The sequence below is a fragment of the Gymnogyps californianus genome, chromosome 3 (genome assembly GCF_018139145.2).
Source record: "Gymnogyps californianus isolate 813 chromosome 3, ASM1813914v2, whole genome shotgun sequence".
Taxonomy (NCBI): Eukaryota; Metazoa; Chordata; class Aves; order Accipitriformes; family Cathartidae; genus Gymnogyps; species Gymnogyps californianus.
In genome coordinates, this window is record NC_059473.1 from 121,777,884 (window position 1) to 121,805,121 (window position 27,238).

At 40.6% G+C, this 27,238-nt stretch overlaps 1 protein-coding gene across 1 annotated transcript in view; it reads left to right on the forward strand.

Moving 5' to 3' along the window:
- Positions 1–27,238, forward strand: part of CLIC5 (chloride intracellular channel 5) — a 73,826-nt gene that overhangs the window by 40,406 nt on the left and 6,182 nt on the right. Inside the window, exons 2-4 of the mRNA XM_050894210.1 lie at positions 8,986–9,095; positions 9,429–9,554; positions 10,902–11,008. Coding sequence (XP_050750167.1) covers positions 8,986–9,095; positions 9,429–9,554; positions 10,902–11,008 — 343 coding nt within the window. The remainder of the gene's footprint in view (positions 1–8,985; positions 9,096–9,428; positions 9,555–10,901; positions 11,009–27,238) is intronic.

Here is a 27,238-nt window from a genome sequence, read left to right on the forward strand (position 1 = left end):
GATTTCTTCAAAGCCTCCACTAATGGAGATTACACAACCTCCTTAGAAAGCCTGCTTTGTGTTTCATTAGTCCTATAATTATACTGGATTTTTTCTCCCCTAAAGCTTTATTGTTGCAAATGAAGCAAAATACTTAATCCTATCCTCTGTGGGCATGAACAACAATGGATCATCATCCTCTTTGTAAAACAGTCTTATACATGCTTGAGGACTGTTATGTAGTGGTAGAACATCGCATGTACATCACATTATCTTGTGCTGTTGCTTGTAGATGCATACGCTGATGATTCGTAGTGTTTGTGATTTACGTAAAACCTCTTTTGCTTCATCCTTACAGCCTCACCAGCTATTCCCCATCCTGCATTTGTACATTAGATTTCGTTCATCTTACATCTTATACCTTGAGGTTTACTTTCCTAAATTCCATTTAAGTGATTTCAGACACTTTGTTCCAACTTCTTAGCATCACTTTGGAGTTTACTCCTCTCCTGGGAAATACCAATAACTTCTCCGTGCTTGTTGCTGTCAGGAAATTTTGTAAGGTTCTGTCTATTCCTTCCTCCATTTTGCTAATGGAAACATTAAATATGACTCATCTTGTTGTAGACCTTTATGGTACCTCTATTTGTTATGTGTTTCTAGACTAACATAAAACTTGATTATTACTACTCCGTAAGTATTTTTTCAACCACCCATACAAGCAGTTTGTAGAGATTGCATACAGGTCCTATTTCCCTACTTTGTTTACGAAAATATGGTCTGGAGCTTATGTCAGAAACCTTACAGAACTCAGCTTCTAGATACCTGCTGCTTCCTTCCTACCCGCTGTGCTGGGTACCCTGTCAAAGAACAAAAATTGCTTGGTTTAATGTCATTTGTTCCTGATAAGTCCATATTCTCTTTTCTTATCAACTTTAGATTTCCCCATGTGCGTGTAAGCTTACTGTTTAATCGTTTGTTCCAGTATCTTTCTACATGTTAAACTTATATATCTGTCATTTTTTGACTTCTTTTCTTGTTCCTATGGCGTCTCACTCGCAATGAATTATTGATGGGTCCCCAAAAAGCAAAGTTTTTAAAAGCAGTTCTCTGGGGTTACATCCAGTGGCTAATGTGGGTACACAGGATTCTGTGCCATGATACTGGTGAGTGATGGGAGCACAATTGCTTCATTAGGTTGGAAAAGGCTCAGGAAAAAGTGTAGAGGATGATGTTATTTGTCCATCAAGCCAAGAAAGAAACATACATATTTCCAGTCCACTATGTCCAGAAGCACACGAACTTTGTGCATAATCTGCTAACGAGAGCTGTGATGAGAATGGCAATTTTGGGTTTTGAAGAATTTCAAGATTTTGCTCTAAATTGCTCTAAGTCTGAAAAACACATTTTAAAACATTCACAGCGTTATTGAACAGCAGCTGTGGGTTTTCTGCGAGGAGGGAAACTGAAATAGTCTCAGTAGTTTTGAAAGGAAATTTTGGCTGGTGGGTGGGCTGCCGGGCAGCCAGGAGCCCTGCGAGTCCTGGCGGAGCTGCACGTTGGGACCCCGTGCTCTTACGGCTTTGCGTGGTCCCAGCACCCTGCCCGTCCTCCGGCTGGACTGCGGGGGGTAGCCAAAGACCAGGACTCCAGGCATATTTCCAAGGTGGTACGGCCAAAGCCATTGCACATCTCCACCAGGTATTTGTCAAATTCCAAGTGTGCTCCTCATAAGAATAGTCTTCCAATGGAGATTTTTTTTTTCAACACTCTTATATTGATTTTTTGTCTAGTTGCTCAGGGAGCTCACAGTCAGGGATACTCCCAAAGCAGATCTAGAAAATTCTTACTAAGACTTTTAAAAACAGTTATTCCTTCTGGGTGGCTCATGGCCTGATCATGGTAGAGAGTTGATACTTGTGAGAAGTCAGCCGTCTTCAAATTGTCTCATAGGATCTAAAACTGCTAGCCACTTTGAAAATGTCAGCCTGCATTTACCACCCATCCTTTAGCCGGTATTCTGCTGACATTAAAAGAATATAAATTAAAGATGTGCTATATGTGGTTTGTCCCTACAATACTGCTGATGTTACTTAATGACTCTCACTCTTCTGGGGGCTTTTCCCTTACACAATACCATGTTAAAGTCCGAAAAAAAAAATTTTGGTCTCAGCCTTAATTCAAATATATATATATCTGTATATATTTTGATGTAGGAAGTTTCATTATAGTTCCTACTTCCTTTGATTATCTACTATCAATTTCTCATTAAGTTGAACTCATGCAATGATAAGTAAGGGATCTACAAATATAAATGAGAACAAAATCATTTCTTGGTCTAGAGTGTCAGACCAGTCTGTGCTTTTCTACTCTGTTGATATTTGTCAGGTCATGCGCCTTTAGTTCTTTAAAGAAAGCAGAAGAGGTGATGGAATAGCATGAATCATTTTCACGTGATGAGACTATTTACCTGCGTCTAGTCTGTAGTTTTCTAAATCCAAACTGCACATGACTGATTGGAGTTCTCAGGCATTGCAAAGTTTATTTCAAAGCAAAACATATTTCATGCAGAACATATGCAGTGGCCAGTGGCTCTGACAAAGCCCTTGAGGAAAACCAAGACTTATTTGTACAGGTTGATCACTGTGCATGTAGCTGTTCTGCTACCAGGACCTCCGCTGATGTGGCAGATCAATCTGCTCTGCACCAAGCGCGTGGACCAGCTTGAGTCAACTGATCTTTAACTGCGAACATCCTAAGCCATCATGAAAGGATCCCTAGGAAGAAGCTGATCTATATGACTTATCCCTTCCTGCCCATCCTGCCGTTCACATGAATATAAAAAGTTGGAAAATAATGATTTACCAAACCTAAAGGAAATATTTGTCATGTCTTAACTACTGATGCCCACGGGGTCTCCAACCTGCAGTTCCCTCTCCTGAAAATCCTGAATGTCTCAAGAGTACAAATGCATCTCTCCCAAAACTGCAGAGATCTGAGAAGTGCAATGGCAGCTCCTTGGAGATCCTTAACTCCACCGATGTGCTGCTCAGCCGGTTTCAACCAAGTGTAACAAGCCAGCTCCCTTCAAATTGGCCGGCAGTGCAGACCAAGTTAAGCTTATGTGCATCTATAATATATGTCTGTATGTATGCCAAACTTGGACAACATTTTGGCTGGCTTTTGGGGAGCTGGCTAAAGAATTTCACCACTTCCTTTTTGTTTTGTTACTACCCTGACAGTCTTTCTAGCAAATGCTCTATTTTTATTTGACATATATGCACATGGTCCGTTTCCATGTGTGTGTGCTTAGGAATATATTTCTGCTCTATCTTGCCCTCCCTTGGAAGGCTGCTGCTCAGAGTTTCTCCTAGCAAAATGAAATCTCGGAAAAAGTCCAGTGAAGTTAAAACGCTGCATAGCAAATTTATTATTGTTGCTATAGGCCCCCCTTCAGGAAAGTACTTAAGTATGTGCTTAAGTCCCATTGAAATCATCAGGACTTAAGAACATGCTTAAAGTCAAGCATATACTTCCTCTGAATTGGGATGTATTTCAGCACATGCTTAAATGCTTTCCTGAACTGGAGCCACAGTCAACATGAGTGTCCTGTGATACACAGGACTTGTGCTATAAGATTTACTCCTTATTTGAGACCTACCAGTGCTGCTCTATGAATATACACTTCTTAGCTTGCCTCTCCGTTGGTGGCACTCCAAATAGCTTACTGGCTTTTACATTTGGATGAGAAGTTGTGAAAGAAAAGAGACGAGAAACTGGAAAAAAATGGTCCTCGCTAAAGCAATACCTTGGCATGTCTGATCTCATGTTGCAGCCAATGATTTTTCCCTACAATGGAGATTTGTGCTATTGTGTGTGTGGTATAATTACTAAGACAGATTTTTTTTTTTTTAATGGCACAATAAATAGGATATTTCCTGGCCTGCTCTGCGTTTTGAATAGGATTTTCACTTCCCCTTTGGGTTCTGAGCGTAAGGAGAGTAAGTGTCAAAAGGCAGGCACTTTCCCAATTTTAAAACAGAGAGGGTGTAACCATGTGTAATGTGAGCCTAGATTTTGATTGTAGGGCTCATGAAATCAAATCCCTCCTTAATCCTTACTGGGAAACATTGAGGTGAATTAGCCTGCCTGCTTTTGCTAGCTTGTTAAAATCCTTTTGAAAAAGAAATGTGGTTTAGTGTCATCAAAAATATCTCTCTACTTTCCCCCAGAGGCTAAGAGAGCACTGGACCATTGTGCAGAGTGGCCTCAATGCAATGCAAAATGAAAAGAGAAGGAGAATAGATAAAACCAAATATATTCTTTTCCTGGAAAAAACAGTGCTTTCTGATATGCAACTCTTTCCAGCACTGCCATTTTTAAGCTAGATGCTTAGTCATTATTAATGACAGTATATTTCTTTAAAGCTGCTATATTTTGGGAATAACTGGAAGTTAAACTTGCTTTTTTTTCCCCCCTTAAGGTTAGTTAAAATAATATACAGTCGTCTGTGTGCATTGCAGTCACTGTGCATGTACCGGTTGGAGTATTTTTGGAACAAGTGAGGAAGTTTATTCCAGTTACTTCATTTATAGCAAAGTATTACCTTGAACTTGAGAAGAGCTCCCTGTTCACGTTGTTCAGCTGTGCTGTGCGGTGGTTGGAGGCTCTCGATACTACTGCTACTTTACAAAAATACTTGGCACAAGCTCATGAAATCACTGAGACTTTTTTTTCTCCCCCCCCAAACCTCCTTAATTTTATTCCTCGGTAATGTGTCCGTACATCCCCCATTTGTGCACACAAATATCTTTAAGGTTTAATTAATTCATTAAAAATAGCTGAAGTATTTAAGGAGGAGCACCTTGTAAATAATAAAGGAGAACATCTTGTTCATTCTTGCCATTACTCAGATAGAGGCAAGCAGCTGGTATGATGGTGGGGTTTTCCTGATGTGATTATACTGAGTTCCAGGGCAGGACTTTTCATCAGTTGGTGTGAAGTACCTAAGTGGCTGGAGATTAAGTAGAAAAGCATATTTTTTTAGTAGGTAAACTAATAAAAGTAAGCTTGTTTGAAGCAACAGGAGCAGAAAGTGATGTTTCCGAGATGGAGCAAAGTAATTCTCTAGAAATTCTGCCTCCACAAACTGCAGGCTTTTCTGTTGCTGGGGTCCACATTCATCCCACCTAAGTTCAGACACTCATCGGATTCAGTCAGAGTGAAAGGTGGCCAGATTCATCTTTTGAATGTGCACCTTGGCCTTGACAGCACAGGAGACCTTCCCTTAGGCATCTCAGTTAAACTTCAGTGGGATAAGCATTGGCCAAAGAGTCTCACCGAGCAAATCCTCAAATCTGTTTTACTCTTCCACAGTCACTCTGGGAATTTGTCTTTTCAGGTGAGGTCCTTCTCCATGGGGAGAAGGAGGCTCTGAGAGCTTTTCACAGCTTCGGGACTTATAATGCACTTTAAAAACTATTTCCTTGATCCTAGTGCCCACAAAGCCTCAAGTCTATCCCTAGTTGCAATCATTAAATCAGAAATATCCAGTGTTACTGGCAGGGAGAGTGCATATATCATTAACTTGCTCCTTTTTATAAGTGCTTGATCACTTTTGCTGTGCTTCAGGGAAGCTACGTGAGAAAGCTTTTGTGCTCTTTTGTGAATAACAGCAGGGATAAATGGTGTTTCTCTAGCTTGTCAATTATTTGTTCTTTTCTTTCCATCCACTGTTTGAGTTCTTGATCTTGATGAAGGTATTATTTCATTCCTGCAGTTCTGAGCCCTTAACCTTGGACAGATACATAATAGGCTTGTATTTAGGCACTATTGGGGTGCTTTAAGCAAGCTGTTTTTCTTTGAAGCTAAGAGTGACTAAGCCTGGGAAGTTCTCTGTTCTTCCTCATCTCCTCCTGGTAGTTAATAGACTTCACAAGGGATCGCAAGACACTCTGATAAGCCTTTGAAGTTATTACCTATTAAGGTTTTGCTCTTTCTGAGTGCTGAACTTTGAATTACTGACTGCTGTTAGAAGCAATGAGAAGGGATTCACAAAACCAACGGAGCCTGGCCTATAATTTCTGCAGAAAAATAGCTGAATTTAATGGATAAATTGTGTTGCTGGGGAGATTTTGATTCTATTGCCTCCTCTGTCACCAGTTTGCCTTGTGATTTGTGGTAGTGTTTTCAGTTATGCCAGTCACATGAGATCAAAACCCATGAGTCAGACTCCACCCAAATCATGAGCCTGGCTTCCAGATCCAGGAGCTTTGAACAGAGATCATACCATACTTTTTCTTTAGTTTATCTTTCATTTCTGGAATTTCCTCTGTCTATTCCCAATGTGTCTCTAGCAATTAATGTTTCCCACTCTTTTGGAAGTGTTGGGAAGATATTTTGACCATTTGGGGCTGTCGGAGGCCTCGTTTGACCTACAGAATTAATTTTAGATTTTATCTCCAAGTGAATTTTATTTCTTCCAGACTTCACATCTTTCTCCTGTCCCCAATGACTTCTGCATCCTTTAGCCTCACATGACCCATCACTTCTGTTTCTTCCTTACCATTCAGCTGCTCTGTCCCCCCTTTAGTCCTCTCTGGTCTTGAGAGGGTTTTTCACCGTTGCCTCGCAGGACTGGGAACGTGCAAAAAGATGCAGATCTGGGTAACTCTTAACCTTTGTATGAGAATATATAATTGGAGAGAGCAGGGAAATGGTGCCTCTGAGTCTCTTCCCTGAAAAAGATGAAATTGTTACTTGCAGCACAAGAAGTGGATGATGAGGACAGGCGGGAGGTTGCCTCCATGCAGGATGGAGACCTGCAGGAGGGCAGGAGCTTTGCATGCTATTGTGAGACAAGACCGCTCCGCTCGCAAGGTATTTGCAGGACTTGGCAAACCAGGGTTTTGCACTCCCTTTGAAGGGAGGCAGGTGAAGAAGGAGTCAGAATCAATGAATTTATAAGCCAAAGTAAATCCATAGAAGGTAAGATGAGAATCAGCCCTTCTGTCCGCACTCTTTTGCCCTCTAATTCAGTCATCGATCTGTTTTTCTTCAAATTTTAGGTTTGTAAGATATTGTTTGTAGACTCAGTTAGCCAACTCCGTTATGAAGGATATGATTATGATTGAGATGGTGAAAAAGCGAAGGGGAAATTTGCTGTCGTATCGCTGTTTTCTCCTATAGCATTTGCCTCTTTTCAGGAAGGGTAAGAAGTTAAAAGTTCTTGGCAATGGTTTAACAAGCCAAAGCCAAATCAACAAACGTGAATTTGCAGTAATTATTGCATGCAATACAGTGGTGCCTGGTATTCCCATGGTAACGTTGTCGTTGTTTTGCCATGAAATTCGCAGAACAGAGCTAACTATTTAATTAATAAAATTTTGCAGAACTAGGCTACTTACACCTCAGGCAGATGGAAAAATGCATCTTCTCTTGCTCATCCTCATGCCATACCACTCTTTCACCCACATTGTTTGCCGATTCTTGCATATGCTAGGCATATTGCAGATCCATAATTTCAGGTAAAAGTGCAGTCAAACTGTACCCCCATATCCAAATACCTCTAGAGGCTGAGTGTTTGAAACCGAATCTGAACCCAGAGAAAAACTCTTTAAATAGCCCTAAACTTTACGATGGGTTGTCTCCAAGCCTTGAATCCACACTCTCTCCATATTTTGGTGGATAGGAAATGTGGAATTTGTTTTTAAACCTAGAATCATCAAAAGCTGCATTCAAGGCATGGGAAAGATCCACGACGCCTACCAGAAAATCTTTCGGCCAAACGTTTCACATGCAAGGCCTGAATTTGTAGCAACTGGACACATCTCAAAATGTTTGTAGTTGTGCTGTGAATGTTTCACAGAACTGCAATAATTAGCAGTGATTCCTTCTTTAAGACGGCGAAATGCTACCTCACAGCTTGAATATTAATAAGATAAAATTTATGAAAGCAAACAGAGTAATATAATATTTTCTCTAAAGGAAAAGGGCATGCATTTGCTTAGCTCTTTCATCAGCCGTTTTCGGACACACACTGTGTGCATAAAATACAGTTATGCAACCCATGTGGGTCAACAACGGAAGGTTGGTTGCTTCACCAGGATTATAAGAATCTTTTAAACACAATGGTACCACAAATTAAAATGGAAATCTATCAAACCATTATCGTCCTGAAAGCTTTGGCCACAAGCATAATTATTATAGAAGGATGTTGTCCTTGGACGCAGCTTTGGCTCAGTTCAGCTAGTGTTATTTGTATCCCTCCATGGCTCAAAGTCAGAATTTGCATGGCTAAGGACTATAAATTTTTAGAGGAAAAAATAGGCTGTTTCCTCAATGCTAACACTAGCAGTTTTTTTATTGTTTTGTAGTGGTTTGTAGGCAACTCATTAGGTACTAGAGATAGGAACAGACTGAATGCGGTGGCTGAAATCTGCCTTGAACCTTGGAAGGATTCAGATGGAGATTTCTGTCTGGATCTGGTTGGTTGTGTCTGAGGCTGGTGCTTTACTGGATGTGAACAAGAACGTGTGAATGTCCGGAGCGCTTGGGTTTAAATCTAGATCTGAAAGTCCACATTTGGATAGTAAAACAGTGAAGCAGATCTTGAGCTGATATAAGCTGCAGTCCACAGACTTAAATAGAGCAGAAAACCTGTCCTGAGTTTTCTAGCATGTCCATGAAGCAGGCAGTCCTGTAGGGATGAGATTAATTGAAAGAATATATAGTCTCCTGGATGTTGCTTGCCATCAGCAAGGGACACATCTCCTTTACCCAGAGCTGCCCTCAGGCGAGGCACCAGATTGCTTTCTCAAGCTCCTGATGAAGGCTGAATCCTGGAGTAACTCCGTTCTTGTGTTGATGATAAACTATATCAAATAACAGGCACTGTCGGTTATTTTTAAAGTGGTTATTTTTCTTTCAACATTCCGTTTTCCATCTTGAGGGAGGTAAGTGACTAGCAAGTTTGAAATCTATTTTTCCTCTCTTTCCATCCCTCAGGCTGGTATAGATGGAGAAAGCATTGGGAACTGCCCGTTCTCCCAGCGTCTCTTCATGATCCTGTGGCTCAAAGGAGTTGTGTTCAACGTCACCACTGTTGACCTGAAAAGGTAAAAATTGTTCAGTTTAATTGAAAATAGTTATATGATCTAGTGTTTGCCCTATAGGCAGGCCCCACCAAGTTCAATCAGATTTGTATCTAGCCTAGAGAGTCTGTGGTGCACAACTAAATAGTTGGGATTCAGGTTTGGGGTTTTTTTTTTTTTCACTTGTGGAATGTTTTTATATTAAACAGGGTGCTTGGGGTAGTTTCAAAGTCTTCTAACCACAAACTACAGAAAAAAAAAAAAGAAGGGCGAACTGATTTTGTAGGAACTATAAATATCTGTGCAACTACCTGACCATAAAGATTAGTGATTTCATGACTTTTTCTCTCTCTGCAGAAAGCCGGCTGACCTACACAATCTGGCTCCTGGGACCCACCCTCCTTTCTTGACTTTTAATGGAGAAGTCAAGACAGATGTTAACAAGATTGAGGAATTCTTGGAAGAGACTCTTGCACCTCCAAAGTAAGAACCTGGGATTTTTTCAGTCAATACTCCATTTCCTAGGAATGAAAGATGTCCTAAGAGGAGTTCCTAAAAAGCACTCCCTCCTACAATCTTTACTTACAGGAGTAATATTTATTTATGAAACTTGCTGGCTTCAGTGAGATGACTTCCATGTGTGAAGGTTACTTGTATGACTAATAACTGCAGAATGTTTTCTCTGTACACATTTCAGGATGCCCTTGTATGCAGAATTAAGGAGACCAATACTAGAAAAATTTTGTAGGGGTCTAGTGTCCACATTTTACAAAACTAAAAATAACTTGGAATAGATGCCGAGAATTGCCACACAAAACATCTGTGCCAGGAAAAACATTTTACAGTGAAAAACTGGAAGTTTCTGAGCTGTATGGTGTATTAGAAAGGTTGGAAGGGGAACTGATTACAGAGTACGAGAGGCTCTGGAGGCAGAAAAGTACTCATTATTCTAGTCAAGAAATGACAAGAGCCCATGACTGGAAGTTATAACCAAACTAATTCAGATTAGAAATAAGGCACAGATTTTTTCAGTATGAATGATTAACCATTGGAACAAGCTACCAAGGAAAGGTTTAGATTTACCAGATATGCCTTAGTTAGTCAAACATTTTGGACTTAATACAAGGATAAGGGGAAAAAAAATTGTTGGCTTGTGATTTGGACCTTAAAATCTATGAATCAATGAAAATTGGCTTGGTTCCTTATGGAGTGTTTTACCTCCAAGTGAATCAGCAGCTATAGGCCAATCCTGAGGCAAGAGATCAGATATTTAAATTTTCTATACTCTGGTCCAAGACCACTGAGTCAGTAGGAGTCATTAGTTTGTGTTGGTCTTTCAAATCGATATATTCCTTTGCACCAGATGTCTATAAAAAACAATTCAGAGACTGAAAACTTTATGTTCCTTCACCTGGGTAATACTAACATGCTTTGCTGTTACATCCTGGAGTACATTTTCAGCGTAGGGAATTAGAGACGACTGCCATTCCTAATAGAGAGAGCTGGCTGCCAAACTCCCCTGCACCTTTCTGGAAATTTATGCTTCCTTCTGATTTAAGGCCACTGTATCTTGGATCATGGTAACATAAAGCACCAGTGCCATTACCTTTGTCATGAAGCCATCCCTGTGTAACTATCCAAACGCCTGCCTTGACGGACACAGATATTATTAAGAGGGACTTGCCAAGCTGTTGTTTTGAGATAAATGACAGCGTTAATTGCGGTTCCTCGTACAGGGCTTTTTTCTTTCTTCTTGTAAATTGTATTTGTAATCATCACTATGTTGCTGGCAACAAGATGTTACTCTCCACACTGCTTCTCCCTTTTCAGGTACCCCAAGCTGGCTGCTAAGCACCGGGAATCAAACACTGCTGGAATTGATATCTTTTCCAAATTTTCTGCATACATCAAAAATACCAAGCAGCAGGATAATGCTGGTGAGTAGGATCATTACCAAATGTGCCAGGGAGTTTGTGTGCTTAGAAGTGGAATAATTTTACCATTCTTCCATCATTTTATTGTAAACTCCATGCATATTACATCAGGTACTGCTGCTGATCAGCTTGAGATGGTTGGTTCAGTGGACTCAATTCACATGTCCACAGTTGAATTAACTACATCTATACTAGTAAATAAAACAGGCCACAGGGTGTTAGTAGCCCCTTTACCAACTGCTATGACATTGCTCCTGTCCATACAGCCCAGCCTCCTCACCAGAACAGGATCCCATACTGCTTACTGGAAGTGGCTGGTGACCAGGGCTGCCTCCTCTGCTCTGCCCAGACACTGCTTAGAGGAGTGTGTGTTGACTGGACCCAAAACTGTGCTAGTACTAAAAGTTTAGTAGTGAATGACTGGGTGAGAGCAACTCATGCCCTGACCCTTCATAATTTGTTAGATGTGGCCATCAGACTCTTAGCCCACTTATCTCATGATTATGTTGTGCTGTTATAGCTAATTTGCTCATATAAACTGAGTTATATCAAGGCATTAAATATAAAGTAATTAAATGAAAGAAGTGACTTTAAGAAATGTAATTGCACTCTGTAAGCTCCAGGCTTTGCCTCACATGTTTGTGTGTCAAAAGTAATAACCCCCCCAGAAGCTGGATGCCATGCATATTTACATGCATCCTACACTGTCTCCTTAATGAAATTGCTTTTCTTCTCCACATTCCTTTCCTCTCAGAGAGGCAAGACTTCAGCTAGTCTAGGCTCCTGTTGCTCCATGAAAGCTAGTGGATTTACACTGCCATATCCCTTGAGATGACCTAGTAGAATATTTGCAGTCACTCACTGATGTACATCTTACCTTATATCACTGGTTTCACAGACAGAGACCTATGGCATGTTAAATGCTATGCGCTCATATCATATCATTCAGAGAAGACTAGCTTTTTCAGGTTCCAGGTCTGCCACAGATTTCATCTGTGCGATTATATTTCATTGCCTGGGGCTGACCCATGAGATGAAAATGGGTAAATGATGATTTATGTCAGATAACAATCTGCTCTTTAATATTTTTGCGTTGTTAACAGAAGGAAATAATTACAGTGCTTCACTTCTCAAGGATGCTAAAATGTTATTTTTTTGTCTAATGCTGATGGGATGCTCAGCCAACCTCTGTAGGAAGTTGTAAAAGGAAGATAAATTAAGAGTTAGACTAAATAAATGTTACAGTGAAAATAAAATATCTTGGCCATTTATAAGGAATTTTTATGGTCTGCTCCGCAACTGTAAATCTTAAATTCGGCTGTGCTGCCCGTTGCATTCTAAACCAGCCACGGGTATCTGTCCCCATGCATAATCCCAACGCGTCGCTTCTCAGTGACTCTGCAATATGCAAATCCCTGGACTCATAAGGGCTGGCAGCTCCAGCCGGTAATAAATGGCTGTCCTAGAGGTGTCTGCATCTGGCCATAACCAGAGCTGGAATTCAAGGTCGGATATCCGCTACTGTGAGATAAGGAATCTAACCCTGCCAAGTGCTCATGATCGGGTCTCCACATTTTTACTAGCTGCAGTGTGATTAATGGGAGCTTTCCCTGGTTCTGCCTAACAAACTCTTGGTTTAGGTACTCTTGAAAATAAAAGGAAAATGCTTCCCAATAGCAATTAAGCACACCAAGGTTAGAGAGAAAAGAGATGTTAAGCTGCAGGACAGCAACAATCTTTGTTCCCTGCAAACATCCTCACTCCATTTTGTTAGCTGGTTCGTGCTCTTGTGATACCCAGACACATCGCAATCTCTGAACACACTCATACTCAACTTTCCTCTTTGAAGTAGAGAAAAGTTTTTAGCTTAATTTTTTACAGCTGGAGTTCTGCAGTGCAAGGAGAATAAAGCAGAGACGAGCAGAGTATAATAGTACCTACATGTTCTTTCTGTCAACGGAGTAAAGTACCTGAGGACCTTGGAGTCCTTGGGACTATCAGTGCAGCCTTATGCCATGCGGGAAGTAGCCCTCAATTTCAGCTGAGTAATTGACTTTCAGTTTTCAAGGGCTAAGCGAGAGTAGCTTTTCCCTTATCCCAGGGACATTTTACCCACTTTCCTATCCAGTTCATCTGAACCTACAGCAGTTATTCTGAAGGCTGATTTGGATGGCAGATAATGAGTTAATTAAAAGGTAGTTGTGTTAGATGACTTGAGCAGCGAAAACACTATGTACAAAAAGGAAAGGACAGCACCACTGTATACATATTTCCTAATGAACCTATTTCTTTCTGATTGGTATTTTTTAAAATTGCAACACAAATCAAAAAGGGATCTGGGGCTCTAGCCCTGATCTGATACATGTCATTTTGCAACAGGTTCTGATGCATTATCTTTCCTATATAACAGCAGAAGTAGTGATATATAGTTCTGTAATAATAAAAAGCATTTTATAAACATAAAATGTAATTACATAGGAGAATGTCCCTTTCTCTGTCCCCACATGAACAGGTGAGATCCAAAAAGAACAGAGCTTGCTGCTTGTGGTTATCTTAAATGGTTCCTATATACCCCAGCTCTCAGAGAAAGGTAATACGTGTCTCATAGTCATCCTCTATATTGGCTCCTAGCTCCAGCTGACTCGAGTGCTTGGGTTAATCCGGAGAGCCACACCAGTGACAGGGACATCAGTTGCACATGATCAAAAGACACAAATAGAAAAAGACTTGTTAATAAATCCAAAACAGAATGGAGAACCCAGACTGTTATATAAAAAATAATTTTAATTTAATTGGGAATAGGGGAGTGCTGAATACCAAGTAAGCTAAAGCACCAAACATCAGGTTGTTTAAATTACGTTCTCTTAACTTGGGAGTCAGGGAGGTAAATTCATTAATGTGTGGGATATCAGGCTGGGAATTTGTAGCATCAGCCTATCTCTAGCTGTGAGAAGTGTGGGTTAGGTGTAATTATATATGATCATTCTTCGTAGCATACTGGTTTAGCAGAGATCATGCGGTCTACGTAACATGAGCTCTCACTACAGCCTGTGGCTATTACATCTTTGTGGAAAAGTGGCGTGAAGTGGTTGGGATAATTAATGAGATTTATGCAGTATGAGGATACTGGATGTGAGAATTAATGAGAACCTAAAGCACACCAAAGATAGACCCAAGCTGGTGTTCCTCCCAGGAGGGTTTACAGCCAGGGTCATGCAACAATTTCAGACTTCAGGTGATGCCATCGCTTGGCTATGTCATTGCAATGTTTCCTATCCTGAGAGAGGGAGTGAGATGGCCCTGATTACAGAGTCTGCAGCCTTCAAGTAGGTAAATGATTTCTTTTTTCTGATAGTGGAGAAGTTACTGAAGAAAACAAGATTTGTAATTTCTTGGTTTAGAGTGTGTCTGAGTTCTTGCATGTAAATGAATAGACACAATGATACATATGTCTGTTTGTTTCTAAGATTGTGATACCCTCTGCTGGCAAATATGTGAATAATATATAAAGCAAGCAGCTTTACAATCAGGGCTGAAACATCCCCTTAACAAAAGAGGTTTCCTTCTATCAAGAGTTTCCTCTTACAAATGCAACATTATCAAGAGAGAAGTGTTTCATAGTAACCTATCGATTTTGACAAGGTTTTCATGGAAAAAATGATGTTTTTTCTGGATGAGTTAAAATTACTTTGAAGTAAAATGCTTTAACGTTACAGAGAAAAACAGTACTTTTTTTCTGGATTCATGCAGTACTTCATTAGCCACACACCGTTATGTTTTATGCCTGGCACAGAAGCAGGTGATAACCTTCTTCTGTAAGTCTGTATGGCAATATGTTATTGATCATGATTCATTTACTTACCAAAGGTATTTGGCAGCTAGGCTGCCCTGATTTAATAGTTCCCTGAATTTCTGATTCTTTTTTTCCATCTTTGTTTTCCTAACTTTTCTGTCTTATAATATAAAAACGTTGAAAGGCTTGGAACAGGCTGGCGAGGGCTGTAAGCCCAGAAGCAAACATGCTCATGCCATATCAAAGTCCCACCACTTTTAAGCTTCTTGAAAGGGAAGGAATTGATTCCAGATTCTCAGGATGTGGCAAGCTGTGTTTAAAGAAAGTGTGTGCATTTATTATTTCAAGTCAGTTCAATTACAACGGGCTTGATTCCTTCCACCCCCCGTGTCACTCGATAATTTTATAACAGGCCTCTCTGAAGGAGTCATCTCCTCATCACGGGATTATATCCACGCCTCGCTTCGGTGGCACAACTGGGTTCTTCAGTGCTCCGGCCGTTGCCACCAGGCTTCATCGCTTGTACTTGAAATGGCAAGTGCTTGTTCGCACAAGAACAGGAGTCCTTGGGAGAGTTGAGTGGCAGTAGTCTTAAAAATTATCTCCTGGATGCTCTTGCTCAAGTTTTCATGGCCAATTTGAGAGTTTTTGGTTGCTTAGTGATTGTTTAATATCTAGAAGGAGATCTTGTCTGAGCGCAGGAAAATAAACCAAGATCTTGTGAGTTTACTTTGGTTCCTTTGGTTGATGCTGAGCAAGTCACTCAAGCTCTGTACAGTAACCAGGGTAGCAACAATTTATGTATACATTGGAGGAGGATGAAATTTAATTAATTGGAATGCTGTGTACATATTCGGTATCCTGCTTATTATTTTTTCTTGCGAGACTGTATACTGCAAACCAAGGGGACAACTTATAGGAACCAGCCATTAACTGTCCCGCCTAAAACTGTAAGTTCTTTGGCTCATAGAATGAGCCCTTTGATTTCATTTATGAGTTTAAAAAGTTGTTCTTGAATTGAGTTCTTAGGGGGCACCAGCTCCAGTGTGGGTGGGCGCATTCATTAGTGGTACGGAAGGATATTTCACTGTACGGCTCTTCAGAAGGCGCTGAGCCGGGAGACCACCAACATGATTTCATGCAGAGGAATTTCCAGCCGTCTGACCAGAGGACTCTGCTTGTCTGGTTTGGATTTACATCAAGAGGCCAAAAATAAAAGCGCATTTAAATCATTAACTTACATGTGATTAAATGCCATTCACCTCTTTCAGTAGCTACATCACACTTTGTGGTTAAGTGCGTGAGGTGGGAAATGTCTCTGTTTGTGTGCTGTGTATGTATGTATACAGTAGATACACACACACACATATAGGGCTGGAATTAAAACTGGCCTACATCAGTTTTACTCTGTGGAGTTACTCATGCTAAGAAGAGAGTCAGACCCGTAGTATAGGTATGTGCACAGGATGAATGGTGTGCTCTGATCCCTTCTAGAAGCCATCACATGCCTCCTTAAATAAGCGGAAAATCAGTTCACTCCAAAAACCTACGCAGAATATTTACAGTAATAACAGCTCTGTGGTGCAGACCCTTCGTGGCACCTGAGCTGATGTATGTAGCTGGGGTAGGAGCTTCTTGACGTTGTGGGTCAGCCTGTGTCATCCTGACGAGCGTGGTCTGGTCTGGTGTCCAGCAGCGGGTCGGTGTAGGAAAGCAAAGTATCTGTCCGCAAAGCATCTCCGTGCTTGGTGGAGAAGGGCTGGGGGTCACCTCTTTTCCTTCCAGCCTGGCTTCTCACATCCAAAGGGGTCAGATTATAACTGTAAAAGTGATACAGCTGGTTCTGAGTCTTTGATCCTTCTGGCCTATTCTGTACCTAAAGGCTTCACCCTGTGCTCAGCAAAGTTCCTGGCAAAGCTCCTTTTGACTTTAACAGAGCAAGTTTGAAAAGCAGTTTGAATGCCCTTGTATCAAAGGGGAGTTTCCTGGGACAGGGATCTTGGATCAGGCTCTAAGTTGGGACCAACAATAATGCTTTATGCTTTTTGCACAGATTTTCAAGGTGCCATATAAATATATAGGTATAAATATATATATGTGTGTGTGTGTGAAATCTGTATATCAACTTGACATTAAAATTTTTCCTTCTTCCTCTTTAGTTGCAGAATTTCCCTTTTCCACTACAAAAACCCCACACCTGCCCAAGGCCAGCATGAGCCACAATTTGTCCTGTGCTGTGACGATATTAAGTTTTCTCTGCCATGCAACCAGGAAGGACTAGAAATAGCTTTTAAAATTGTTTTAGAGAAAAGGACTTGCTTTGTGATGGAACATATCAGGATGACAGATCTTTTAACTTCGGCATTTTGAAGTACAAAAAAGCTTTTTATTTCAGAACGTTTTAAACAAGTTTTTATGGCTCCCTCTGAGCTGAATACTGTTGGGCTCGCGGTAGCTAAAGTGCCTGGCAGCTTTACAAAACCAGCCCTAATATAAAAAATACCCAGTCTTTAAAACATATGTAAAATAGCTTTTCTGCAACATTTGTGGCACATAAAGTACCAAATACATGTTGGTGAGTGTGATATAAAGCTTTTATTGCCATTCATTTGGGATGACCCATATAACTCACTCATGATATGTTAATAAAACTGTTCTCCACTCTGTCTCTTTATAAAAACACACATATAAAGACCACTAAAACAGTGGTGATAGCTGTGTGCTAACTTGTTAAGTAGTGCCGCAAGTTGCATTTATCATCTGTCCTAAATTGCTTTATCTGATTTCTGCCCAGTAATCAAAGACTGATTCTAAAATGCTCAGAAACAGCAGTTTGCAAAATAAGTTTGCTGGAGAAATAACTTTTTGAAAGTTCTCCTCAAAATCATGCTGGCTGGAGGCCCAGAGCCATCAATATTCTGTCTGGTACCAGTGACAGCTTTAAGGGCCAATATCTTTTGACCTGCCAAAACTAAGAACTGAAATTTTATGCTGTTGGAAGGAAGAGGTTTTCAGTTTTGTAAAATGATAACAAACCATCGTCTTAATCTCAGAAATATGTACCTTACTAGGGAATGTTTCTGAACTTCCCTATCATTTAGGTTTTTTCCTTCTTCTAAGACCTTGCTAATTATGGTGTGAAGATTTCCTGCTGGAAATGTGAAAAATATTGTTTGAAAAAACTAAAACTAAAACTCTGTGTAAGTCCAGATGTGATCAGACTGCAAGCCCTCCAAGGCAGGGACTTGGTATACCTGATTAGCAGCTTTAGTTGCAGCCATTCTGGGAACAGTAAATATTTACAATTAACGTACTAGCAGACATAATTTTCTGACACATCTGTGCTGAAGTAGCTTTGAAGCCATAGCATACCATAGGGAGGGAGAGAAAAAATGGAAGAATATGTATATTTATATAAGTTCAAGACACAGAATGTGCAAACCCCTAAAAAACAGTTGACAAAATATACTGAAGTCAACGAGGTTAATGATATGCTCAAATTAAGCCATATTCTCAAGCATTTGCTGAATCAGGGCCTATATGCACAGGCCAGGCCTAGACTAAAATACTTGCAATGAGAACAGTAGTTGGCAGATGCTCGTCTTTAAGAGGGAATTATTTCCCCTGTGTGTTTGAATATTCCTCCAAGTGCTGCTGGCTTTACTGGGATGCTTTGTTCTGTTTCCCAGCCGAGCTCCCATGCTCACACACAGGAGCAGTAGCACAGCTGGAAGTGGATTAGAGCAATCTGGCGGCAGCAGTCCTGGGAGGAATTAAGCGCCTCGCTGCTGGAATGGGAGGCCTAAATTACGTTATTATTTAGAATGGAGTTTTAACTTCATTGCTCTTTGGTTTCGCACTGGTGGGTAACTCCCCTCGTTGCGATATACTTGGTGCATCTTAAGTATGTTCCCCACAGCAAGGACTTAGATGAAGTTATGGCCTTACTCAGTGAAGTGTCCAAATCTTATGTAAGCAAATGTCCAGATTTAAGCGCCCAGCTAGTCTTATTGTCCCGAGAGGATTGTTCACAGGCTTATATTTAGCAATTGTAGAGCAAGCTATCACATGATAGAGAGCCCAGTGACTGGCTCCTGGAAGTCAGTTTGCAAAACTGTTGATGACTTCAAAGGGAGAAGGATTGGCCCAGAATCTGTTTTTCCCAAAACAGATTTTTTTGTTTTATGCATGCAAATGTTCTTCATAAAATAACAGGCAAGAGAAGAATGAGACATAAATGAAAATCAACGTTGCTAATTTTCTTTATTAGATCAGATCCTAAATAGTTGACCTTTAGCTTGAAAACAGTGCTGGGAATAAGGTGACTAAATGGGAATTGGAGACATAATTCTTGTCTAAATATCCTGATTCTTCTGGTTGCAGAAAAAAAATCAGAATTTCATGGAGTTTGAGGCTAGAAGGACCTTTGGATTATTTACTATGATCTCCTACAAATCACATCCCAGTCAGTTTTGCCCATTGAGCAAACACGTTAGTATTTCATCCTTTTAGCATAAAAGTTGTTTTCCATCAGAGCAGAGAACAGGAGAAACTGAAGTGTCTTTGGTGCACAATGCCTCTCTAAGGGGGGAATTTACTGGATGAGAGATGCCCAGCTGATGGCAATAGCTGGTCCGTATTCTGCACTGCAGGGGAAGGTGAATCCCCAGTGATTTCGGCCAGTCAAAGCTGAAAAACAAATATTTCCTGGACCTTAACCTGGAATCAGGATGACTCTGAACATGTGAGGAAGGCATCTACTCAGCAAGACTTTCTGCACCACTCAAAGGCATTGGTCCAACCATTCCCATCTCTGGCAGAGAATGACCTGACAGCCGTGGATAAGCCCCATAACACATCTGATTAATTGCATATTGGGAGAAAAGATACTGTGATCTTTGCAAGCATCTTAAGTCTTAAAGCATGAGATTTAATTGCAGTCATTGTCTTAATGTTTAGCAGCAAATTCTCTGTGACATTGATGGTGGTACTGTCAACCTACCTCGGTCCTTGTTCCAAGACCTAAAAGATGATATTAGGGACTTTAAAGTGCCATGACCTGCCCATGCGACTCTATCCCCCTCCATCCCAGTTTCTCCTATTTCTGCCAGAACTGGATTAAAGCCTGCCTTTTCTTAGTCTTATTATAAACACCTCAAGAAGTAAGCCCACCTCCCCTCTCTCCTTGTTTGTTCCTTAAACAGTTCATTGCTTTGGCAACGTGGAAACCGAATTTGTCCGACTTCCAACCATTAGACCTTTTCACGCCTTTGTCAGCAAGGCTAAAGAGCTCCCTCACACTTCCCAGATGTTTTGTCTGTGGGTGAGCATCTGTGCACGTTGGCCTGTCAGCCTTCTTTCCAATAAGCTGAACAAACAGACTCTTCAAACCTGACATTTTGAGGCTTGTTTTCCAGTCCTTGAGCACCGTATTTTTGTTCTCCTATGACCTCTTGCTGGAATTTCCAATGCCTTTTTTAATTGGGGACACCAGAACTGGGAAAAATGTTCTTAATACTTGTTGCAACAGTACAGTTGCAACAGAGGGAATATGACCTCCCTACTAGTACTTGAAAAATTTTCATACATCCAGACATAATTATAACTCTTTTTGCTTCTGCTCCCTTCAGAGAGGTTGAGGCATAATCACGATGATCCCTAAGTCATTTCATGGGGCTTGAAACAAAAAATCTCAAAAGCAGAGAAACAATGGAAAAGAATTAAGATGTGAGTCATTTGTAAATCTCATCGTCTCATGTTTTTTTGCATCTCAGTAACAATTTTTGAACACAAAGGGCAGAAAATTCTGGAAACATTAAAATAAAACAATTTGAGACTGAGATTTGCTAAGTGAACTGAGGGATTTGGGAACTCAATAAGCTTTAAAACTTCATCCTCAGGTGCTGCTGGCTAGGCATTGCCGCATTTCCCTCTCACGTGTCTTCACTCCACCACTGCTGAAGTTAAATAATGTAGTTGAAATTGGTGGAGTGCAATTGGGATTATCCTGGTGTAAACAAAAGCAGACTTTATTCCTCTACATGCCTGGGATTGAAAGAAACTGATATTAAAAATGCAAGCGCCAACAGCCTGTAGGGGAACAATCTTCTTTGCTTAAATATTAGAACACAAGGGGTCCCCACAGCACTGTCGCTAAAGCCCAGTTGCACTCTCTACCAGAAGCTAACTTCACTCTTATTTTAATGCAGAAACATGTAGTTAGTTTTTCTTTGTTAGTCCTAGAGTCATCTTGTTTGCTCTTTGGTAGTAAAACAAAACTTTACACTCTGAGTAAACACGCAGCATCTTAAAAATCGAGATGCTGGAGTGATAATCTCATACTATAAATATATGGTTTTATAATCTGCAAGGTTTGATGAGGGTTTTTTCTGGTTTCTGATGCAAATCAGCTGCTGTTGGTTGTCTGCAGTTGGTTTAGGGACACCTGCACAAGACTAGCATCGCAGGGGTCAGGATTAGGCCCTCGGGGACATGCTCTAGAAATGATACTTGTCACTTACGTGCTGCTACAGAGTTACAATGATTTGTGAAATGCAAGTTAGGTACTGTTCTTCCTGGGGCACTTGTAGGCCAGTAGTTTTACATTCACTTGCTTCCTGCCCTCAGGGTCGCTTGGACTCCTAAGAGACTTGGAAACGAACCCTTCTTTTGGTGTCGTTTGAACACCTGGGTTTTCTTCTTAAAAAACAGCATTTGAAGGTGCTCCAGTTGCATTCTTCATGATAATGTTACAAGTATTACATTTATTTCTTGCCTCCACTGTAAAACCGAATAAGAAAAGGGAAGGAAGAAACCTGAGTTTTCAGTCTAAAACGAGAAACAAGTAAAACCAAACTTTTAGATGCTTGAAAAATAAAAGTTTAATTTTCTTTTTAAAGACATTATCGATTCACCTGTTTCACTACGTTTAATTTGGGAGTAGGACAGATGGTATCACAAAAATAGGAGGATGCCTCTTCTTTTTGTTATATTTACTGTTTATCCCCTCTAACCTGAAAAATAAGTCCACGGCTGGTGCATTACTGCTTTTGCCAATGTAAAGTTTGTGGCTGAAGAGTGCTATTATCCTTATTTTGTATATAGGAAGTTGGAAGGCAGAGAATTTAAATCATTTATATAAGATCAGGTAGAAAAGCTTGAGAAGAGACTCAGGTCTCCTAAATCCAGGTAACCTCTTAACCCTTGGATCATTGTGCTCTGTCTTAGGAAAGGGTACCTGGGGAATCAAGGTCTCAGGCTCTCTGAGCCTAAGACATACTTTCTGTGGAGTTTTTGAGACAGGTCTGTCAAAATATCGGAAATTTTTGGGATGAAGCTCTAATCAATCAATCCACATCATCAAGAGTTTGTAGATGGGGTGGGGAGGGAAGAGAAGAGGGATGATAAGGGAGGGATCGTCTCACCTAAGTCTGTCTAAAAGTCATTCAAGAATTCTGGCTTCTTTTGTGATCAATGGAGAGGGACATAAATCCGTTGCTAAAGGGCAGTTTGATTTATCTTAAAATATGGATCTAAAGCTAGGAAAACTTCCTTTAGAGGTGCCTGTCTTTCACTGCTATCTATAAAGGAGACTTGGACAATTAGTTTGGACTAATTACCTAACACCTAGATTGCTGAAGTTAGGCAAGGTGAATCTTATCCATAAGTAAATCAATAGATTTTTGATGTGTCGGGGTTCCTAAGGTTGCTTTGGGTATCTAACAGCTGTGTTTCAGCTCCATGTTCCTCTGAGTCTTGGATGAAATGCTCCTGGGGTTTAGCACCTCCATTTCTCTCACTGGACATACACAGAACATATGCACCAGCAGATATGGAAAGTACCTATTTATGCCTGGTTTAGAGCATGTCTAAAAGGCGGCTTAGGACCAAAGTTGTGTGGCTGTTTGCATGTGTGCTCCTGTGTTTGTGTGACTTATCCCACTCCTGGTGTACGCTCACCTGAACACTGACCAGGAGTAAAAATCCCTTTTCAAGTCCCAGCTCTGACCGATCTGGAGGATGAATATGAACCCCTGTCCCCTAAGAGAAACCCCTAACCAGGAAGGTAGAGTTGAGGAGTAAGAGACACTATTTCTCTTCTGTGTACACAGCTAGGTATTCGTTGATTCATGGAGTAGAAACAGACGGATCACAACTTTTCAGCGTGGTTGTATGGGCATTTTCCTTTATTGTGGGAACATGCACAAGTCTCTGTTCCAGTGAATATTGAATTACTTATCTAGAGTGGAACATCTTTAATAGGAGAGGTGACTCACCCCAGAAACTCCCTTTGGCCCAGTTAGGCATCTAAATGCCTTGGATGCATGGGAGCGTACAACCTCCATCCTTCTCCTCTGCATTTCCAATGGCTCTCTTAATGACTGCCCACTCATTTGCCTCTCAATATAGACACTGCTCAGAGCTGGGGATTTTACAAGGCAGAAACACGCCTGGAAAGGATGTTGCAGTGCTCAAATTGGCAATGTACTTGCCCTTTGGGGAGTAAGTCCTAATATTTAAGTAACTTTAAAAAAAATGGGAGGTGTTATCCTACATCACTTTTAGGTGAACTGTGAAATTATATTCAAAGGGTAGGATTCATCTCGCCTAACTTCACCTCCCTGAAAGTTAGGTGTCTAGTCTGAGCTAGTCCTTTAGGCTTCATCTGTATTTCACGCAGCGAGAAGGGCATGTGTGGAGTGAGTCACACCAGTTTAAATCAGGTGTCTCAGGCAGTTGGAAGGAATTGCCCTCTGGAGATGCTTAGTACCTCTGAGCAGAGAGGGAACCTACATAACCAGCTTAGACAAGATACCTGACTCTTAAATGGCTAAACATAAGAAATCAAGGCAGCACTTGAATCTCAAGGGTTATATTGAAATCATAGGAGAGAAGATAAACTGTTCAATATGTAATACAGTGGCGCGCATATTGCAGTCACAGGTCCTCCATGTGAGAAGGATTAATCTATACAGATTAAAGTTACAATACTCTGTTGAGCCTGCCTGAAAAAAATGAGCAGGATGGAGAAAAAAGAGAGTGAAAATATGAATCCTTGGTCTTTAATCAGACTGTCAGACTAGTAGAATGATATTATTTTCTTACCTTAAATTGCTGTTTCTTAGCTGATTTCCCTCTCCTACCAGAAAACAGTATTGGGTCTCATATAATATCAGACTCTGAATCTGGAAGTGATCAGGAAAGGTGGTTTGTTTTTTTAAAGGAAAAATAAATCTCAGATTGTTTGTGTGAGACGGTGAATATTTATGTACTGTTCCCCCTTTTCCCTCATTGCGTATTTCACCAAGTTCATTTGCGTGTGTTACAGGATAAATCTTACTGGAGGGCAGTGGAAGAAAGCAGTAAAAAGGAAAAGCATCAATCAGTGATCCAGGGTAGCAGCAGGAATCGTTGTTCATTTTTGTACATGGATCATTGTTTGTTGAACTTGCCTGGGCTTGACAATTAAGAAACTTGCAGTTCTGCCGAGGTCAGTCTCAGGTGGTTTCAGATGATGGCTACAAAAGCTATTATGTTGCTGGGCTTCGATGACTTTGAAGCCTTGTTGTCACTGTGCTTTCAGTGGTATTCACTTAGGAAGAGGGCCACATATATTTTACTTCGTCTTGGAGAAAATATTTTGTGACAAAATGTTTATTTGACAAAAAAATGCCATGGGTGGTGTGAGTAACCTAAATTATTGGCAAATGGGGGTCGAATTTGGTGAATAATGACTTGTTTTGAAAAGTAAAAGTATTTTCTCTTAAACTTTTTGAAACAAAGGATTATTCTCTTTTTAATTTGGAAATGACATGTTAAATTTGAAGATTACCAACATTTTAAAAGTGATGTGAAAATGATTGAATGTCTAGGCACGCCTTACTTAACCAACCATCCCAAAACATGGCTTTCTTTTTGTTTTCACGTTTGTTTGGAAATCTTATGTTATTTTGCTTTAAGTTTGTTAAAAAATTGAACTAGTTTTGCTTTCTTTTAATGTAAATCAAATAGTTTTTGTGTTCAATTTGGCCAAAGAATCAATTGTTCTTATTGCTCTTATTGTGCCCTCTATGCTTTGCATCTCTTTCTCTTTAACTATCAAGTACAATCCTCATCCTGCAAATGGTTCCACTCAGACACATAAAATAGGAGTCATCCCACCTAATTTTAGCTGTTTTAAATTTAGGTAGCCAGTCTGCCTATTCTCAAAAGAGAGAGAGAGAGAGAGAGGCTCCTCTGGTGGTAATTCAGCTTTTCCTAGGCTACTATTTTAGGGTGGAATGATTTGCCTTCCAGTGGCTCCTTCAGGCCGCAGAGATTGGCGTTTATGTGCTTTGTCTGCTTTGCTATTTCTCCTCGTCCCAGCGTTAAACAAGGAAGGAAATATTTGGAGTTCAAGGAAGGGGAAGAAGAGTCCTTGTCTGACCTCTGCAAATGCTGTGGGTGTGGGCAGCCTGAATCAGTTTTACTTTTTCCGAACTGTTTTTCTTTTACTACTTTCTAGTTACTTTCCATTTTGCTTCAGCCTTATTTGACCCACAGAAAATAGAGATGGAAACGACCGATGACGCTGGAAGTTTTATGGCCGGTATTATTTAGGAGGTCAGATTAACTGATTATAATAGTCCCTTTTGGCTTTAAAAGCTGCTGGAGAAATCCTAACCCCACTGAAGTCAACAGCAAAACTTCCATGGGCTTTGGTATGGCCAAAATTTCACCCTGAGTACCTAGCAATGAATCTTTGTCATCTGGCCCTCCCCTTGACTTGCAGGATTGCTCCATGCATTACATTTTCCAATGTTTTGTTCAGTTGTGGTGTAAGTACTTCAAGGCACGAGGATTTCTCTTTGTCCTCTGGAAATAGTTGCACAGGCTAATAGTTTAAGGAAGTTTTTGCTTGAAGAGTTGAGTAACAGAGCCAAAGTCTGTTCTTGGTTGAACTGGAGTAAATACGGACTAGCTTGTTGACAATGCAGAGTCACTCCACTTTTATGTCAGTGTAACCGAGAGCACAATTTTGCCAATTATTAACTTTTGTTACATTATTTGTGTTTCTGTGCATGTCAGGATTTGTTAATCTCATTGTTCAACATCAAGAAACCTTTTGCTGAAAACAGAGCGTCATTGTGAATTAGGTATCATCAGCTAAATTGAACCTCACCCTGTGTATTTGACAGATGGTAATACATTCATTAAATGTTCTGTGGTTGCTTTGAGGTTGGAAAGTGCTATTTTTCTGGCTTCTAACTCAGGATTATTAAGTAAAGTTGTATAAAAGCATAGTTTTGAAGGGAGAAGGAAAATCACAAAGAGCTCGTGACGTTTTTTTGTTAATATCGCTGTTTACTCTTGGTGGGATGACACGGCAGAACTGTGATTGCTGTAAGTTGCCTTTGGCTGGATAAGTAGCCCAGGGCGGAGTAGTGAAGGGTGAGAGACATGGTTACACCATGGATTTTGTATATACACAGGTAGAACTTCTTGGAATTTGAAGTTATGTTAAATACATCACTGTGGAGGCAATACGAAGCTGGTGCCTTTGTGCTTGGTGATTTCCCCGTCCAGAAAGATGGTTTCCAGGAGTTCAGACATTGCAGCTGTTGCATGGGTAACCTGATGACAGGGCTCATCTCACAGAGCTGGTCACATTTGGGATCTCTAAGTTCATACTGAAAGTCTGCAGGGTGGGGAAGCAATTGGAGGTAGAAATGTCAAAAGCAGCACAGAGCCACATTCTCAGGCATAGTTCCACTTGGTGTTGTAATATTGAGTCCTCCACCCTGACATTACCAAGACAATGCAAGGCTGAGATTAGACACTTCAGGAAAGGTTCACACAGCTGCTTTAGGGGTCACCTAAACCAAGCGTAGAAGAGAAGACTCCACTGACTACAGAGGAAGCTCAGGGTTTAATTCAAACCTACTCATTTAATTTACTCACTTCAGGGAAGATTAATCCCACCCATTGACTTGCAGTGGAGCCTCAGCTGTTATCAGCAAACCTATTCAGTTATTTGATGATGTTTCCAAGAGGATAAGTTGCCAAGGGAATTGGCTGCTTAGCCACTTCTGAAATTCATTGTGGGTAGTACGCTCACAAATGGGGAGTCACTTTTTAGTTAGTCACATCTTTTTAAATGTCTTCCTTCAGTCTAGTGCTGTGACTGGTATTCACAAGACCCCTGCCCTGGTGAGTGCCCACTGTTCCCTATGTTCTCAGTGGAAACAATGTATAGAGTCATCCAGATTTTCACAAAATAGCCATAGTATGGGAGGTTTAGAATTAAATCTTTCTTCTACTGAGTTTGCTCAGTAATATGAACCCAGACAGCTCTTTCCTCAGCAAGAGTCCCGAAACCTTCAGAGCTGTAGGATATTCTGAGGAGGTTATTTCTTGGTCTCTGTTCACATTTTTTCACCTTTCACATAATGCTTAAATAT